This window comes from Eleutherodactylus coqui, chromosome 8, assembly GCF_035609145.1.
Source record: "Eleutherodactylus coqui strain aEleCoq1 chromosome 8, aEleCoq1.hap1, whole genome shotgun sequence".
Lineage (NCBI taxonomy): Eukaryota > Metazoa > Chordata > Amphibia > Anura > Eleutherodactylidae > Eleutherodactylus > Eleutherodactylus coqui.
In genome coordinates, this window is record NC_089844.1 from 138,209,266 (window position 1) to 138,223,628 (window position 14,363).

Consider the following 14,363-nt stretch of genomic DNA (forward strand, 5'->3'; position numbering starts at 1 on the left):
GAAATTATTGGGCGTAAGAGGATTTGCAAGGTGTCAATATCTTTGTAATAATAAGTACATTTAGAACATTTTTCCTAATTCAAATACATGTTAAAGTAAATTTGGAATGAAAATGTTAACTTTTTTGGGGGAATTAAGCCACTCAAATGTTCAAATGTTGCTTAACCCCTTGAGTGGCAGGTTTCCTACCACCCTGTCGTGCCCACCAGGGCAGGTTTTTTAAAATGGTCTAATCATTGAATTTCAACTAGTTTTGCAGTTGCGTCTCAAGAGCCATAACTTTTTCATTTTTCCATTGACATGGCCATATGAGGGCTTGTTTTTTGCGGGACAAGTTGTGATTTTTTAAACAGGGGGGAGGAAAAAAAGAAATGGGGAAAAAAGAAAAAAAGGGGCCATGTCATTAAGGGGTTAAATAATGTATTAGCTTCCTTCTCTGGGTCATTACGACGCACACGGATACCACATGTGTGATTGTATTTTTGATTTTTTACAAAGTAAAGGGAGACAAGTGTTTTTTTTTATTTTTTTAATAATTTTTTTACTTTTTTTTTTTAAATTAAAAAAAAATTTATTTTTTTTTGTCCCTTTAGGGGACTTCCACAGGGACCCATCAGGACCCCTGATCATATTCCGGGGGACTGATGGTGACAGCCCTTTACATGCTGCAGTGACAACCCTTTACATGCTGCAGTCACATAGAAATTGCAGCATGTAAGGGGTTAACACAGCAGAGATTGAAGGTTTTCTCTGATCTCTGCTGTAAGAGCTAGAACCTAGCTGTCCTCTGACAGCTAACAACCAGCTCTCCCTGCCATAGAGACCATCGGCTTGCTTCTGACAAGCCGATGGTCTCTATGGCAACTTGTAAACAAAGCAGGACATTGCCGACATGTCGGCAATATCTTCTGCTGCTTTTTTAAAGCCCTTGCACTGCTCTCTGTGGGACTGTGCAGGCAGAGCACACTGTCACAGCTTGTGGCATTGTGCTCTGCAGCTCCCATAGTGATACATAGCCCGGAAATCTTCCGGGCTATGTTGCTATGAGCAGTGGAGCTCGTCCCCGGAAATTTTCCGGGCGTGCCACTCAAGGGGTTAAATGTGTATTGGCAGTTGGGAGTAAAGGCAGTAGGCAGGTGTGCCTGAAGGCAGTGGACACTTGACAAAGGGCAATGATCACTGAAGACACTGTGAGTAAACGCTTCGGGCAATGGTCTGAGAATGGAGGGCTAAAGGAGGTAGGAAATGGCCTGAGGGCTGTGAGCCTGAATCACAGAGTTGGAAGGGACCTCCGGGGTCATCGGGTCCAACCCTCTGCTCAGGGCAGGATTCACAAAATCATCCCAGACAGATATTTGTCCAGCCTTTGTTTGAATACTTCCATTGAAGGAGAACTCACCACCTCCCGTGGTAACCTGTTCCACTCATTGATCAGCCTCACTGTCAGAAAGTTTTTTCTAATATCTAATCTGTATCTCCTCCCTTTCAGTTTCAACCCATTGCTTCTGAAAGCAATGCACGTGTAGGAGGTGGGTCAGTGAGCCTGAAGGCAGTGGGCACTGGCCAGAGGGTAGTGGGCTTAAAGGCACTGTGAGTGCAGAAAGTGGGCACTGGCCCGAGGGTGGCGGGCCTGAAGGAGGCGGGCACTGGCCCGAGGGTGGCGGGCCTGAAGGAGGCGGGCACTGGCCCGAGGGTGGCGGGCCTGAAGGAGGCGGGCACTGGCCCGAGGGTGGCGGGCCTGAAGGAGGCGGTCACTGGCCCGAGGGTGGCGGGCCTGAAGGAGGCGGTCACTGGCCCGAGGGTGGCGGGCCTGAAGGAGGCGGTCACTGGCCCGAGGGTGGCGGGCCTGAAGGAGGCGGTCACTGGCCCGAGGGTGGCGGCCCTGAAGGAGGCGGTCACTGGCCCGAGGGTGGCGGCCCTGAAGGAGGCGGTCACTGGCCCGAGGGTGGCGGCCCTGAAGGAGGCGGTCACTGGCCCGAGGGTGGCGGCCCTGAAGGAGGCGGTCACTGGCCCGAGGGTGGCGGCCCTGAAGGAGGCGGTCACTGGCCCGAGGGTGGCGGCCCTGAAGGAGGCGGTCACTGGCCCGAGGGTGGCGGCCCTGAAGGAGGCGGTCACTGGCCCGAGGGTGGCGGCCCTGAAGGAGGCGGTCACTGGCCCGAGGGTGGCGGCCCTGAAGGAGGCGGTCACTGGCCCGAGGGTGGCGGCCCTGAAGGAGGCGGTCACTGGCCCGAGGGTGGCGGGCCTGAAGGAGGCGGTCACTGGCCCGAGGGTGGCGGGCCTGAAGGAGGCGAGAACTGGCCCGAGGGTGGCGGCCCTGAAGGAGGCGAGAACTGGCCCGAGGGTGGCGGCCCTGAAGGAGGCGAGCACTGGCCCGAGGGTGGCGGCCCTGAAGGAGGCGGTCACTGGCCCGAGGGTGGCGGCCCTGAAGGAGGCGGTCACTGGCCCGAGGGTGGCGGCCCTGAAGGAGGCGGTCACTGGCCCGAGGGTGGCGGCCCTGAAGGAGGCGGTCACTGGCCCGAGGGTGGCGGCCCTGAAGGAGGCGGTCACTGGCCCGAGGGTGGCGGCCCTGAAGGAGGCGGTCACTGGCCCGAGGGTGGCGGCCCTGAAGGAGGCGGTCACTGGCCCGAGGGTGGCGGCCCTGAAGGAGGCGGTCACTGGCCCGAGGGTGGCGGCCCTGAAGGAGGCGGTCACTGGCCCGAGGGTGGCGGCCCTGAAGGAGGCGGTCACTGGCCCGAGGGTGGCGGCCCTGAAGGAGGCGGTCACTGGCCCGAGGGTGGCGGCCCTGAAGGAGGCGGTCACTGGCCCGAGGGTGGCGGCCCTGAAGGAGGCGGTCACTGGCCCGAGGGTGGCGGCCCTGAAGGAGGCGGTCACTGGCCCGAGGGTGGCGGCCCTGAAGGAGGCGGTCACTGGCCCGAGGGTGGCGGCCCTGAAGGAGGCGGTCACTGGCCCGAGGGTGGCGGCCCTGAAGGAGGCGGTCACTGGCCCGAGGGTGGCGGGCCTGAAGGAGGCGGTCACTGGCCGGAGGGTGGCGGGCCTGAAGGAGGCGAGCACTGGCCCGAGGGTGGCGGCCCTGAAGGAGGCGAGAACTGGCCCGAGGGTGGCGGCCCTGAAGGAGGCGAGCACTGGCCCGAGGGTGGCGGCCCTGAAGGAGGCGAGCACTGGCCCGAGGGTGGCGGCCCTGAAGGAGGCGAGCACTGGCCCGAGGGTGGCGGCCCTGAAGGAGGCGAGCACTGGCCCGAGAGTGGCGGCCCTGAAGGAGGCGAGCACTGGCCCGAGGGTGGCGGCCCTGAAGGAGGCGAGCACTGGCCCGAGGGTGGCGGCCCTGAAGGAGGCGAGCACTGGCCCGAGGGTGGCGGCCCTGAAGGAGGCGAGCACTGGCCCGAGGGTGGCGGCCCTGAAGGAGGCGAGCACTGGCCCGAAGCCGGTGGCCACGAGGCTGAAGGTGGTGGGCACAGGCCTGAAGGTGGTGGGTCTGAAGGCGGTGGGCACGGGGTTGAAGGCAGTGAGCTGCGTACTGAAAGCGCTGGGTCTAAAGGTGGTGGGTCTGACGGCAGTGCATGCTGGATTGAAGGCCGTGGGTCTGATGGCGGTGGGCACTGGCTTGAACGCAAAGGGTCTGAAGGTAGTGGGAGTGAAGGCGATGGGCACTGGCCTGAAGGTGATGGGTCAGGTCTGAGGTGGTGGGCACTGGCCTGAAGGTGGTGGGTCTGAAGGCAGTGGCCACGGGGCTGCAGGTGGTGAACTCCCGACTGAAGACGGTGGACACTGTCCTGAAGGGAGTTGCTCTGACTGAGGTGTTCATTGGCCTGAAGGCGGTGGGTCTGAGTCGGTGGCCACTGGGCTGAAGGCGGTAGGCAACGGCCCGAGGCAGTGGTTCTGAAGGCAGTGGTCTCGGCCTGAAGGCGGTGGCCACCGGAGTGAAGGCGGTGGGTCTAAGGTGGTGGGCACTGGCTTGAAGGCAAAGTATCTGAAGGCGGTGGGCATCGGCCTGAAGGCAGTGTGTCTGAGTCGGTGGCCACGGGGCTGAAGGCGGTGAGCTCTGGACCGAAGGCAGTAGGCAACTGCCTGAAGGCGGTGGGTCTAAAGGCGGTGGTCTCGGCCTGAAGGCGGTGGCCAATGGAGTAAAGGCGGAGGGCACTGACCTGAAGGCGGTGGAAGTGAAGTCGGTGGGTCTGAGGCGGTGGGCACTGGCCTGAAGGTGGTGTGTCTGATGGCGGTAGCCACGGGGCAGAAGGCGGTTAACTCTGGACTGAAGGTGGTGGGCACTGGCCTCAAAGTAGTATGAAGGCAGTGGGCACTGGCGTGAAGGCGGCGAGTCTGAATGCGGTGGACACTGGCCTGAAGTAGGTTGGTCTGAATGCGGTGTACACTGGATTGAAGGCAGTGGATCTGAACCCGGTGGGCACAGATATGAGGGCGGTAGGAGTGAAGGCGGTAGGTACAGACAAGAAGGCAGTAGGTACAGACATGAGGGCGGTAGGAGTGAAGGCGGTAGGAACAGGCCTGAGGGCGGAGGGAGAGAAGGCGGTAGGCACAGACCTGAGAGTAGCAGGTCTTTTAGGGGGTGGATACATAAACAACACAATATGCAGCAGGAAAGATTAGATCCAGGGTGATAGCTGATTGCCACATCTGGGGTCAGGAAGGAATTTTTTGCCCCCCTGAGGTAGAACTCTTCAGGAATTTTTTCGCCTTCCTCTGGATCTTTGGATCCGGCAGCTCTCATCTTAGGATATTGGTGGACTGGTCAGAAGGACCGCAGCAAGTTCTGTGGTCTCCAGCGGTCCTAACCTGAGAGTCACTGTGATCATTGTGTCATTTATTAAAGGGCCGGTAATACTTAATTACAATGTTGCTTATTGCTATTCTAATAAAATAGAATTCTATATATACACATCGTAGTGTTCGTCTTTTGCCTGGATCTCTCAAAACACAGCGATCATGATTAGAGTGATCGCTGCTGCCCCCTTTAAAGTTCATACCAGTTTTGAGATATTTCCAGTGTAAGCAATCCTCAGATATATTTCAGCTGTACTGAACTCTGTAACAGATCACCAGGACAGGAGATGAATGTGTGCTGCTTGATGTATTTAACTCACAGAAAATTACCCTGACTGCATACATTGTAGCAAACCCTCAGCTGTGAATAAATCTGTAAAGATTGTTGAAAACTAGGGAATTCTGAGTTAATAGAGGGTGGGGAGTTCCCTCCCATTCAGGACCCTCATCTATTAGATTGGAGAGGAGCTACAATGATTGCCTCTTGCTCTGGAGGATCCGACATGTGCAAACATTGCCTGAAGAACCAACTAAATTGTGTAATTCTGTTTTTCTCCTGTGGAGGAGCTATAGGAGAACTTAAAGGGGTTATCCAGTTGTAAAATATTGGTGGTCTATGCTCAGGCTAGGTCATCAATAGTGGATCTGCAAGCGTTGGACACCTGGGAAGCCCACAATCAGCTGTTCTCTGGGGTAGTGCACTCATGCACTGAGCTAATTTCTGCAGGAAACAAACAGCTCTACTCCCACCGCAGTGGCAAGACTTGGTACTGTAGACCAAGCTCCCCTTGAAATAAATGGATGTAATATCAAGCAAAGCTACTGCAGTGGGAAAGGAGCTACTTCTTGCAAACATCAGCTCAGTGTACAAGCCACTAGCTCAGAGAAGTTGATTGGCGGGGTTCTCTAGCAATAGACCACCACTATTGGCCATAGGCCATTAATAGTTTGCAGCTGGACAACCCCTTAAATACTTCCTGTTGAATCCCCCATAGAACACAGCGAATGGATGGGATTAATCCTGTAATGAGAATTCATTGGAAACCCCAAAAAAGTAAAAAAAAAAATAGAGTAAAATATTGCTTCCATCTTCAAGCTCTGAATTTTGTGAACAGAAAGAAAAATATAATAAGCAAACCGCGTGAAGATTGCTATCTTATTTCCTTCCCCAGCCTGGCGTAGTGAATGCGAGAAGTCTACAAAAATAGCCTTTTGATCAGGGAATACAAGCCGTTAGACCTGCTACGCATGCTTTTGACAATGGGCGACGCACAATACTTTGTGCAACATTTCCAAAGCATCTGGTTACCACGGAAACACTTCTAATATTTCTAAAACACGGTCTGAGGGTTCTGAAGAAAAACTTCAGCCGTTCTCGCCCAATCTACAAAACATTGCCTTGCCCTCAAATGGCTCTTATCCTCAGGAGACTTCTAAGAACACGGGGCCGCAATCAACTCTACTTCCATCACACTCCGACAGCCGAAGGCTATGAGGGATGATGGGAGTTGTAGTTTAGGATCACATCTGGGTTTTTACTATGCCGGTGATGATTGGGGCATTGCACAGAGAAGAGATTCTAATTGCCCGGTCCCTGCATGACCCTCGCTGGGGTGGATGAGCCGATGACTGCGGACACAGCTGGGAGACTCGGCCCATCTGATGAGCAGCAACACAGATAAATCAATGGAAAATAAACTCATCACAGAGACGAGATTGACAGACCACCTCCAGCTGCACTCTCGCTACCGGCCTGTGACCTCTAGGATAGGAGGTCGGAGAGGCGCTTTTAAAATAGACAAGCAGTAATCAAATATTAAATGTTCAGCCGGCTGTGAGCGGGTACGACCAATAAAGTGATGCACAGATATATATATATATGTACATAGTGCTGGGTTATGGCACCCGTCGCCTTAAACATACAGCTTCATGGTCACAGACTGGTTACTATATTAATAGAGGCATCTAATCTCACCAAACGCACAGGGTAACTTCACCTTTAACAAGAGTTGATGCATTTTTCCTCTATTCACATCCAGAGCTGCATTCACAATTCTACTGGAAAATGGTTTATCTACACACTGCAGCTGGGACATCTGAGCTTCACTAATGTCCCATGGCTAAACAACCTATCTGTGGAACATCTGAGCTTCACTAGCACACTGCACTCTGGGAGCAGAGAATGAAACAAATTTTGACTGCAGCTTTGGATGTGAATGGAAAACAATACAAGGCAAATAAAGCAAAAAAAAAAGTTGCAAAGATAGTGAAATCTGTTTTCAGGTGAACAACCTCTATATACGTTTGTATACAGGAGGCATCTGTCAATCTGATGCAAGACCAAAAAGTGGAGGAGCCATGTACCTCTAACCTCGTGTTGTGCAGCCGGAAAACAGCGGCCATGAAATAGGGATAGGGCCTAATTGATGTTCAGGGTATGTAGAGAGAAGCGGGAATCAAAACACTAACATTTGTCTGTGAATGACTGAGTGAAGCCCGATTTACATGCAAAGACAATCTTTCAAACAATTAACACTTTATTAGCTTCATTTGCATGCAAATGAGCCTCCAGGAGCTTCTTGCAGAACACAGCAGGTGGTCTGAGCTCCATTGATTTTGCAGGAGCTGCTGAAAGAATACAATGTAAGGCTGCATTCAGACAAAGGTATATGGGCTCGGTTTTCACGCCGAGCCAATATACGTCCTCCTCATGTGCAGGGGGGTGGGGGGGTGGATTGAAGAGCCAGGAACTGGAACTGAGCTCCCGCCCCCTCTCTGCCTCCTCTCCGCCCCTCTGCACTATTTGCAATGGGGAGAGGCGGGCCAGGGGTGGGGCTAAGTGCCGAGGAATTAGCCCCACCCCCGCTTCTCCCCATTGCAAATAGTGCAGAGGGGTGGAGAGGAGGCAGAGAGGGGGCGGGAGCTCAGTTCCTGCTCCTGGCTCTTCCATCCACCCCCCCACCCCCCTGCACATGAGGAGGACGTATATCGGCTCAGCGTGAAAACCGAGCCGATATACGTTCGTCTGAATGCAGCCTAATCTCCAGCTCCAGAGGAGTTAACAGAGTGTGGTCTGTTTCGTTGCACAGGCTGCGGAAAGAATACAATGTAATCTCCAGCTCCAATGAAGAACACAGCACGCAGTCTGACAGATGGATTTTAAACTCCCTTAAAAATCATCGTTCAGACGAAAAGTGCATGATGATAGAGTTGACACGCAACGATTATAGCTAATTTGCGGTAGTTTGAATTTTGAGCGATAATCGTTGCGTGGAAATGGGCCTTGACTGTGTGAGTTACATGTGATGAGGTAACAGTCCTGCGATAAGTCACCGGGGCAGAGCCTGACAGCAGCCCTGTGCTTATAGGACTTGTTATGATGTCACCATCATGTGATCAGGGGCGGAGCTCAGAGCCTCGGTGACCGATAACATGATGGTGACATCATCACAGGTCTTGTAAGCACACGGCTGCTGTCTGGCTCTGCTGGTTTAGGACCTGCGACCAACTCCAATCCCTTTCACTATATTGTATTAGTAAGTGGCGCACTGCGCCACCAGCAACACTGGTGCTAGTACTCTACAAGAAGATGAATTGTGTGAAAGAATGCAGGCATGTTACCTGATGGCTAACAGCTCCATAGATCCCTACAATGCAGTCTATAGTATGGACTACATCCATAAGCAGACTGAAAAAAAGCCTTATCTAAATGGGTGCCATATAAAAAAAAACAATAGAGGCACTCAAAAGTAGTAGTAACCCTTATTACTAATTCACAGATGACACACACATACATACACACACTTTGTGAGAGGGAAGCCAAAGTGTGACAAAATGTTCAACGTGTTTCGAGGATATCAAGCACTATCTCGTTCTTCAGGAACATTCATAGAAATCTATATCAAATTACTTCCATTTATATAGATAAAAGTATCTGTCCAATAGCTCAACCAGTTGCGGCTGTGGATTGCTTCCGTCGGCACTTGGCCCAATGACCAGAGCCCAGAAGTCGACCCTGCCAGAAATGGTCATATGTTCCACAGCTACAGAATGCACAGCGCACCAACCCAGTCTGTGAAGCTCTCCAGCATGGAACGCACCATTCATAATGCATTAAGTATATGGCGTGCCTGCATTCCACAGCCATAGGACACCAATCAGAGTGCGGCAACCATGTGAATGAACAGTACAAGGCATGACCACTTTGGGCAAGGTCAACTTCCGGTCCCTGTGCCAGGTGTCACGGAAGGGATCCACAGCCGCAAGTGGTTGATCTACTGGATGGATACTTTTATCCATACATGTAATTTGTCTTAAAGGAGATGTCCCGAGGCAGCAAGTGGGTCTATACACTTCTGTATGGCCATAATAATGCACTTTGTAATGTACATTGTGCATTAATTATGAGCCATACAGAAGTTATAAAAAGTTTTATACTTACCTGCTCCGTTGCTGGCGTCCTCGTCTCCATGGTGCCGACTAATTTTCGCCCTCCGATGGCCAAATTAGCCGCGCTTGCGCAGTCCGGGTCTTCTCCTCTTCTCTATGGGGCTCCGTGTAGCTCCGTGTAGCTCCGCCCCGTCACGTGCCGATTCCAGCCAATCAGGAGGCTGGAATCGGCAATGGACCGCACAGAAGCCCTGCGGTCCATGAAGATAGAGGATCCCGGCGGCCATCTTCAGCAGGTGAGTATGAAGACGCCGGACCGCCGGGATTCAGGTAAGCGCTGTGCGGGTGGTTTTTTTAACCCCTGCATCGGGGTTGTCTCGCGCCGAACGGGGGGGGGGGTTTAAAAAAAAAAAAACCCGTTTCGGCGCGGGACATCTCCTTTAAACATTTTTAATATGTGTCAATAAAAGTTCCTGATATTGGAGATCAGTGGGTCTATGAATGGTCCAGTGGGTCAGTGGATTCTTGGTGTCTTCCTGGATTAGAGGGGTGAGCCATTTCTGGTCATTCGTTGGCTCCCCTCTCATGAGCTGAGTATATAGACATGTTCCTTTGTGTCACCTGTATGTTAGTATTAAGGGTTTCTACTTCTGAGCAACTCTACTGGTTTATTTTTGCTTGTTTTATATGGCATTTTCCCCTGCCCTGGGGTACGTTCTACAAGAGTGGCTTTGTGAAGAGGTTTTAGATGAAGAACCAGTAATTGTATCGAATATCACCATCCTATATTTGGCCCTTTGTGGATTTAATTGTGGCATCATCTCAAACCACACATGCAGTTGGTTCTCACCCATTTGCCTAGATCTTCTCCTTATTTGGTGGGACATTATTGGTTTGGCATCATTGGGAGTTTTTAATTCTTGGTCTCCGTAATCACAATGGCAGACAAATAATGACCCTTGGCAGGGCGACTAACAATCTAAAATGGGGCTGTCCGAACAGTCAACAGGTAAATGAAAAGTGGGCACTTGTGAAGTAGGGACTACTGAGGAGGTTGTCAGTCAGAAGTGGGTTTCTGGTGTCCTGCAGGATTTGTACCGTTTTAGCATCACGTAGAGCTCTGATATTTTCACATACCTCAAACTTTTGCCGAAGCTCCTCATTTCCTTCTTCTCCCTCAGGTGGCACAGGCACATTGAAATACTCGCCTTCTTCTTGACTGAGCAACTTGAACCTAAGACAACAAGAAAACTATAAGAACATTTACGGACTGCCAGTGGAAACCCATAAAGACAGGAGAAGAATAAACTCCTTGTTGATATCTGACCACCCTGAACTCCAGTACTACCAGCCATACAAAAAAGGAAACGCTCTCCCATACACCTTCCACAGCTGAAGTCCCAACACTTGTTTGGCCAACCATCATTTCTCCTGACTCCCCTACATACAAGAACCCTCAGTTCAGCCGATGTTCATGTGTCTTACATGGGGAGAATATGGAAAGCCGCAGCAGCACAGCAATGGCAGCAGTTTATCTCCAGGGGGCAAAAGGATCAGCAACTGAAGTTCAACATTCCCCATCCTTCTTTGTCCCTGATATCATCTATTACATGAAAATCAGGAGGCCCCTCAACACATGGCAGTTATAGGGGCCCACCAAAATCGGCAGGTTTGGTCAACTGTTGTCTAATATATATGGACGGCCTTTACTCTCTAGAACCCAGAGCTGTACCTGCAGCCTCATGTAGTTACACACTTCCAATTTCTTCAGGCTGCGTTCACATGGACAGAATTAGCCCGCAATACACACCCAAAAGACATGGCTTAGTCCGCTGCAGCTGAATTCCACTACAAAACCCACAGGCCAACCCCTGTATTTTGCTCCACAATTGAAAGCAGAATTAAGCCATTTTCAATTCTGCATCAAAATCTGCAGAGGCTGTGGATTTTGGTGAAGAAGCTACTATGTCTTGCAATGCATGATAAGGGGTAATTCTGCCTGTGTGAAAGCACCCTTATAACTACTGGATGGATGTTAACATCTTCATCAGCACTTCGGCCCTATTCAGCAATTCCAGCAACCTGATTGGTTCTGGTTCACAATTCCAGCAACCTGATTGGTTGTTTGGGTTGTCTGTTTCACAACTCCAGCAACCTGATTGGTGATTAGGGCTGAAGTGCTGATGAAGATGTAAATATGCCTCCTGGACACAGTGAGCCCCCCCTCCTAGTGACGACTCAAGGCAGGTAGACATTTTTCACTTAAAGCACAATATATAAAGTTATCCCCTAGCCATAGAATATGATCCAGTGGGGGTCCAAACGTGGAGACTCCCACCGATCCCAAAAACAGGGGCTCCACCAGTCCCTGCATGAATGAAGCTGCAATAGCATGTGTGCCACCACTCCATTAATTTCAAAGACTGTGCCGGAAATTGTCAAACACTCATACCCAGAACAGACATTGAAATGAATGGAGCAGCGGCGTGCATGTGCGAACGCTTCTTCATTCATGCAAGGATCATCAGGACTCTTATCCTTAGAACTGGTGATTGTCCCAGTGGTCAGGCTGATCATATCCCGCAGACATGGGATAGCTTTATATTTTGGTACAACCTCTTTAACAGTCGGATTTTGATCAGCTAAATGGAGACTCGAACCTTAAGGCTGGGTTCACACGGGGCATATTCCCGTCGGAAATCTCGCGGTTTGGCTGCAGCAAAACCGCGGCGGTTTAAGCCACGGCGGCTTTGAAGAGGAGAGCGCAGCCGCAGCGGAATGAAAAAAAAAAAGGACATGCTGCTTCTTTACAAACCGCGGCTGCGGCCGCCGCGGTTTCAACCGGATTTACCGCAGCGGATTAGCCGTCCCGTGTGGACGAGATTTCTGAGAAATCTCATCCACATGGCTGGCTAATCCCGGGATTAGCGGCCGCGGGCGGTTTTGCCGCAGGCGGATCTGCTGCGGCAAAACCGCGGCAAATTCGCCCTGTGTGACCCTAGCCTAAAGAAATATATTACAATATTTATCCGAACAGAATTTGGACAAATATAAAGCAAAAGTACAGTGACATGTTAAAGGGGTATCCAGGGAAATACTATTGATAACGTATCCTCAGGATAGGTCATCAATGGTTGACCGGCCGGGGTCTACCGCTCAACACCCCAGCCGATCGAGCACCCGCGGTCAGAACAGCAATATCCAGGGGGCACGAAGTGGAAGCTGCTGATCTGACCTGCGTAGTGGCTGGCACTTGTAACCACAGACACAGCTTTTGTTAAAATCAATAGTAGCTGCACCTGCAGTTACCAGCGCTGGCCACTTCACTGAGGCCGGAGCAACAGCTTCATCAACCTCTGTGTAGTGGAGCTGCCAGCGGGCACCCAATCTACTGAGCGGCCAAGGCCCTGAGCCAATCAACTACTGATGGCCTATCCTGAGGATAGGTCATCAATAGTATTTCTCAAAAAACCCTGTAACCCTTTCTATGAGGACATATAAGCATTAACCCCTTCAGTATTCTAGACCACCACAGATAATAGCACTACACCCAGGATAGGTATCAGCCAAACCAGATATAAGAATATGAGGCGACCCTGGCTGTAGATCATCTCTGCATTACGAAGGTGTTGTGCGGTGTCTGTTCTCACTGTCTGCTCATTATATTGTCATTTGTGTATGGTGGTGGTGATCATCGCCCATTAGACTGCAGTAGTAATAATGATAGGAGCAGGGCAGACAGACGCCAGGTATATGCAGCGATCGCCTCCCCGCAGCGAGCAGAGAACAGCCTGGACTTATCCTACCATGTATGTCAGGAGGACAATGGAGTAAAAATGATTTCCTGGAGATGAGGAGTGATAAGCGCCTTCATGCACCGCAGAGCCCGGGAGGAAATGAGAATTTGGAAGACTGTGCTGGAGGAAGATTAATAGAGGAGTGCGGCCAGAGGAAGGCGCGTAACCTACAGGACCTTCACTCAACCTATTAAAGGGTTTTCCAGTCATGTGTATATTAGTGTATAACAAGGAGTTCTGCACCTTCTAACATACTGTGGGACACATATACCCAACACTGGCGTTTTATATTCCACTCTTAGTGAAATGCCGATTGAGTAAGACTCGACAAATTCATCAAGCGGTGCAGGCCTCTTATCAAGCGGTGCAGGCCTCTTATCCAGGCTTTTACTATGAATGACCTACCCTCAGGATAGGTCGTCAATAGCGGATTGGGGATCTGTGCCGATCAGCTGATGCTCTGGCCTTCTGTTAGTGCAGCAGAGCTGCACATCTTCACTAGTGGTCAGAGCCGGAAGTGTAATAGGAGGCGTCGCTCAAGATGGTTTCAACTGAAATGAAGCCAGCTATTACACTTCTGATCACCGACCACTGATGACGACATCCAGCCCCACTGCACTGACAGCGAACCAGAGGATCAGCTGATCGACGGGGATCCCGAGTGGCGAACCTCTCAACTATTGATGACCTTTAGTAACTGTAACCTCTCCAGCTGCCCTGTGTACCAAAGTTTCAAATTTATGCCAGCTGTGAGCTGGCAAAGATTTGCCCTATAATTTATGCCAGCTTCTTATGTAAAGGACAGTACATTTGATGTGTTGTAGGCCCTGCCCCTGCTGCTATGCCCCGCCCACTTCAAAAAATGACAAGGGCGACAGAAAAAAGGCATATATTTAGACTCTATTTATCTCTTCTTGCAGTCAATGAATGGAAACAAATACATTTACTTCCCAGCTGACAGGGCGTTTGGCCCATTACAGCGTATCAGAGTCCTCCCTTGTAGTGGGCTGTGAAGTTGTGTCAGACTATGTTCACTTCCAGAATAAAATGGCAAACAAAACAGGGAAACATGCTGTGTCGTTCTGTCTGGGAATCTGCCGGATGACATGCCGGAAGCCATACAGAGCCCATAATGGCAAATGGGGTCAGTCTGGCACCGTTCAGGTCCGGTATATGCCGAATCTGGTGTTTCCAGTTTTTCCCAAGACCCTAGGACATAGCTGAACTATAAGACCCCACAATGCTAAGTGAGATTAGCCCTTGTTAGACAAGTTTGCAGTGGCTGAATCTATGTGAGCAAATGTACATCATCTCGCCATCATTTTCAACATCTGTGCTTGCTGTTAGTAAATGGAAATAAGCCAGGTAATAAGATGCAGGATTTATAATTGGCTAATG

General features: G+C 51.0%; 1 protein-coding gene across 3 annotated transcripts in view; it reads right to left on the reverse strand.

Annotated features, from left to right (window-relative positions):
* The window catches only part of PRKCB (protein kinase C beta), a 205,785-nt gene that overhangs the window by 56,620 nt on the left and 134,802 nt on the right, over positions 1–14,363 (reverse strand). For all 3 annotated transcript variants that reach the window (XM_066576544.1, XM_066576543.1, XM_066576542.1), the window contains exon 8: positions 10,306–10,402. In XM_066576544.1, coding sequence (XP_066432641.1) covers positions 10,306–10,402 — 97 coding nt within the window. The remainder of the gene's footprint in view (positions 1–10,305; positions 10,403–14,363) is intronic.